The sequence below is a fragment of the Nicotiana attenuata genome, unplaced genomic scaffold (assembly GCF_001879085.1).
Source record: "Nicotiana attenuata strain UT unplaced genomic scaffold, NIATTr2, whole genome shotgun sequence".
Classification (NCBI taxonomy): domain Eukaryota; kingdom Viridiplantae; phylum Streptophyta; class Magnoliopsida; order Solanales; family Solanaceae; genus Nicotiana; species Nicotiana attenuata.
In genome coordinates this window covers 316,118-320,366 of record NW_017670695.1, presented here as the reverse complement: position 1 = coordinate 320,366, position 4,249 = coordinate 316,118, and the positions used below count along the sequence as shown (strand labels likewise).

The window sequence follows — 4,249 nt, the reverse complement described above, 5'->3', positions numbered from 1 at the left end:
AGGAGTATGATACAGTAGTAACACAGGTCATTATCCACTGCACAAACTTAGCTGGAAAACCAAGATCAATAAGCATCTGTCTAAGAAAGTTCCACTCCAGAGTATCATAGGCCTTCCTTAAATCCACCTTCAGTACACATCTAGGAGATACTCCTTTTCTGGAATATCCTTTGAATAATTCATAGCTAAGAAGTATATTATCAACTATGCTTCTTCCTTCAATAAAAGCTGACTGAGCCTGCCCAATCAATCCACTCATCACACTTTTCATTCTTTTTGTAATGACTTTAGAGATGATCTTATATAGAGTGGTACAACATGCAATGGGTTTATAATCTTTGACTGTTGTTGGCACTTTCACTTTAGGGACTAGAGCAATGGCTGTTGTATTTATCATTTGAGGCAATCTGTTATTGGAGAAGAAATCCTTAACAGCTGCATATATATCCTCTTTCACTAGTTCCCAGTTCTTGGTGAAGAATTCCACAGGGAACCCATCCACTCCTGGTGCTTTATCTTTAGGCATCTCCTTAATTGCTTCTATGATCTCCTCCATTGTAACTTCCCGTATCAATGCTTTGTGTTGTGATATAGTTAGGCAAGATCATTCCCTTATAATAGCTGTGTTAGCACATGGAATCTCAGTAGCACAGTTTCCCATTAATGACTGGAAGACATTAATGAACTCCTGCTCAACTAATTTGGGCTCATTTAATTTCAAACCTGTATCTGTATATATAGATGTTATGCTATTATGACTGGATCTAATCTTCCACCGGGCATGGAAATACTTTGTGTTAGCATCTCCACATTCAATCCAGCAGGCCTTGGATTTCTGCCTCATTACTTGCTCCTCCATATTGCTCCACTTTTCAGTTTCATCTAATGTTATTTTCTCTTCATTAAAAAGGGACTGTGATAAAGGGTTCTGCTTGATCTGAGTTTGTATAATATCCAATTTCTCTCTTGCCTGCTCAAGTCTCTGTTTGTATGAAGCCATATATGCATTTACCTCCTTTAGTTGTTCCTTCATGTTCTTCAGTTTACTCCATATCTGCTGCATAGGTGCTCCTTCATAGTGCTGTTTCCATACTTGTTGCATAATGTTCTGAAATTGAGGAAGCTCCATGATGTTTGTGTACAATCTGAATGGTTTTGGGTGCATTAGCTGCTGTCTACCACATTTGATTAGAATAGGTGAATGATCAGACACTGAAGGGTTCAAAAAATTAGCTTCTATATACCCATACTGCTGAATCCACTGGTAGTTTCCCAAAGCCCAGTCAATCTTGCTATACACCCTAGAATCAGAACCTTGCTTATTTGTCCAAGTGTAATGCCACCCTTTAGCTCTAAGAGGGGTGAGTTGTAAATCATCAATGACATCCTTAAATCGCTTTATTTCAGCATCAGTAACAGGGGAACCAATTGTATGCTCAGAGCTAAGCACATTATTAAAGTCTCCACTAAGAAGCCAAGCCTCCTGACTTGGTATAGTTAGCCCTCTAAGATCTCTCCATAGCTTTTCCCTTTGATTCCCATCATTTTGAGCATAAATGATACTAATATTAGTTTTAAACTAACTGTTAGTATCTTCAATACAACACTGGATGAATTGGTCTGTCATATGGATAATTTGAACTTGAATATGAGCTTTCCAAAGTAACCAAATTCTCCCATTCACAGCATTTGAATAGTTGCAGCATACATTCCATCCCTTTGCAATCTTTCCTTGAATTTTCTTTGCTTTATGCTCCTTAACTCTGGTTTCTATGCATCCCATAACATCTACTTTATTTGTAGCTAGGAATATTTTTACCTCTTTCTGCTTATGGGCTTGGTTTAGCCCCCTAACATTCCAAGTGACAATGATCATTGTGATTTGAACATTAGAGGGCCTGGTGGCCCTGGGTTTATCTGTTGTCCTCTTCTTCCTTCATCCATCATATCAGCAATTGCCTTGCCCTTTTCCAAATTATCATCCATCACACTATTGCTACAGTTTATTTCACTTGGATTAGTTCCATTACATGTTTGAGTCAAAGTAACATGCTGTTGTGGACTCTCTATGATTTCACTGGCCTTTTCCATGCTATTACTTACATGATTATGCTCCTTTTGCACTGTTAAGTTTTCCTGAGGATTAGGTTCTGTCTTCACTTGAACCTTTTTAACAAGCCATGCTTGCTTAACAGTTTTTCCTTGCTTCTTTGCTCTTCTTCTCTGTCTCCTTGGTCTTCCCTCTTCCTTAGATTCCTGCTCTTCATCACACTTAGTGTTATACCAGCAATCAATAGAATCATGCCCAAATTTCAAACACTCATTGCAGAATGCAGGCTTCCAGTCATATTCAATCATTTGAATCATAGGGCCATAAGGAGATTCAATCTCTATCTGCTCTGGCAGAGGATAAGCAACATCTACCTCCACAAGCACTCTAGCATATGATATTTTCTCATAGTGAGCAGTGTACTTGTCTGTGTACAAGGGCTTCCCCACTACACTAGCCATTTTGCTTAGGGCTTCAGTTGACCAAAACCCCACAGGCAGTCCAGGAAACCTCACCCAAACTGGAATTGTGCTTAAAATATCCTTATTAAATGAAAAATCAATTTCCCATAGCTTTAGTATCATAGGTTTGTTCCTGTACGTATATGGCCCTGCTTGAAGAACCTAATCCCTATCAGCAATAGTATTGAATCTGAAAATACAGTAGCCCTCAGAATGAATCAGAATCTGAGGCTTAGTAACAAAATTCCACATATTCAGCACAAAGTTTTCTATAGCTTTTTCATAAGGATTTTCTCCAATTATATAGCCAATTAGGGAAGTTTTCCAGTAATCTGCCTGTGATTGCAAGTCATCTACACATAACTTGACAATTTTCTTACCATCTCAATCAGTAGGTGGGACAAATGATAATGATTTACCCATGAACTTCGATTTCCTCGAACAATATCAGCTACAGTGGGAGTTGGTTTCTCCGATCCGCTCGCCTCTGAAAATTGTAATCGTCTCACCGGTGAATTCATTGTTTCCTCCATTTTAATCGGATGTAGTTGGACATCAGCCTCAAAACTACTAGCTTCATGAATTTCCTCAATCGATTGAAATTTCTCAGGTAGAAAATTTCCAAATGTGAGAGGTGTTAATTCCTTAGGAATGCCATTAGCTGGAGTAATTAGCTTCTCCGTCTGGTTAGTAGTGACATGCACAATTTTCCGGCGACGAGCCATTGTTTCCGGCCACAATTGCAATCCTTGCTATCATGCGCCGAAAGCAATGGTTATCATGCGCCACATAACTGTCATGCACTTTTTTACAACAAGTTGAGCTTTTTTGAATTAACTAAAAAAAAAAGAGAATGTTGTAATTGTGAATTATCAAGAAAACTATTTTGTTATGAGAGTGTAATTATTTTGATTAATGAAACCAAGGTTGTGTCCCCATTAATGGAATACAATGCTATCGGTGTTAATATGATATATTTCTAATGGAAGGTCCTTTGATATGCAAATGATTCCTAAATGAATATCCAATGCTTCCCAATAGTTAGGTAGTATTTTCTCTTTATGATTTTCCCAAATGTAAAAGATTTGCAATCAAGAACAACCAATTTATGCCAAATAGAACCCACTTATTCCTAAGCGATTCTATTAAACAAGGCTTAAAGCCTTGAGTTTTTGTTATTCAATTCTACCAAACCCTAACCCACTTTTCCAAGTAAAGATTAGTCAATGTTTGCAACCATCAACATTAAATGAATCATGAGAAATGAATAAATACCAACCAACCATTATATATATATATATATATATTCAATAGTAAACACCCTTTAACATTACACTCATTTAGGGTCCACAACCTTAGTATTTAAAACTTGCTACTCATACTAGAATCCAAGAACAAAGCAATAAATAAAGTCATAAAGCTTACAAAGATGACAAGATTCTCTCTTCAAAAGCTTCTAAAACAATGGTGTATTCAATGCTCTAAGTGTAGCCTCTTCTTTAGACAAGATGCCCCACAAAAACCCTAATTATTATAATGGGCCAAAAGTCGGAGTCAAAATATGACAAAAAATACCCCTGCAGATCACAACTGCTACCGCAGAATGAGCCGTAGAACACTTTTGCAGCCCGCATAAATACAATTTCATCGCATAATTGAATGTCCCGTTACCCAGTTTTCTATCGTAGATCCATTATGCGGTCCACACATTGATATCACGATCTCATTTGATGCCGCA

The 4,249-nt window shown here is 37.5% G+C and overlaps 1 protein-coding gene across 1 annotated transcript; it reads right to left on the bottom strand.

Moving 5' to 3' along the window:
- Positions 1 to 604: 604 nt before the first annotated feature.
- On the bottom strand, positions 605 to 1,783 carry LOC109242395. Its single transcript, XM_019409260.1, has 2 exons — positions 1,668 to 1,783; positions 605 to 1,562 (listed from the first exon to the last, which is right to left on the bottom strand). The coding sequence occupies exons 1-2, from the start codon at positions 1,781 to 1,783 to the stop codon at positions 605 to 607; spliced, it is 1,074 nt and encodes a 357-aa protein (XP_019264805.1).
- Between the last annotated feature and the right edge of the window lie 2,466 nt (positions 1,784 to 4,249).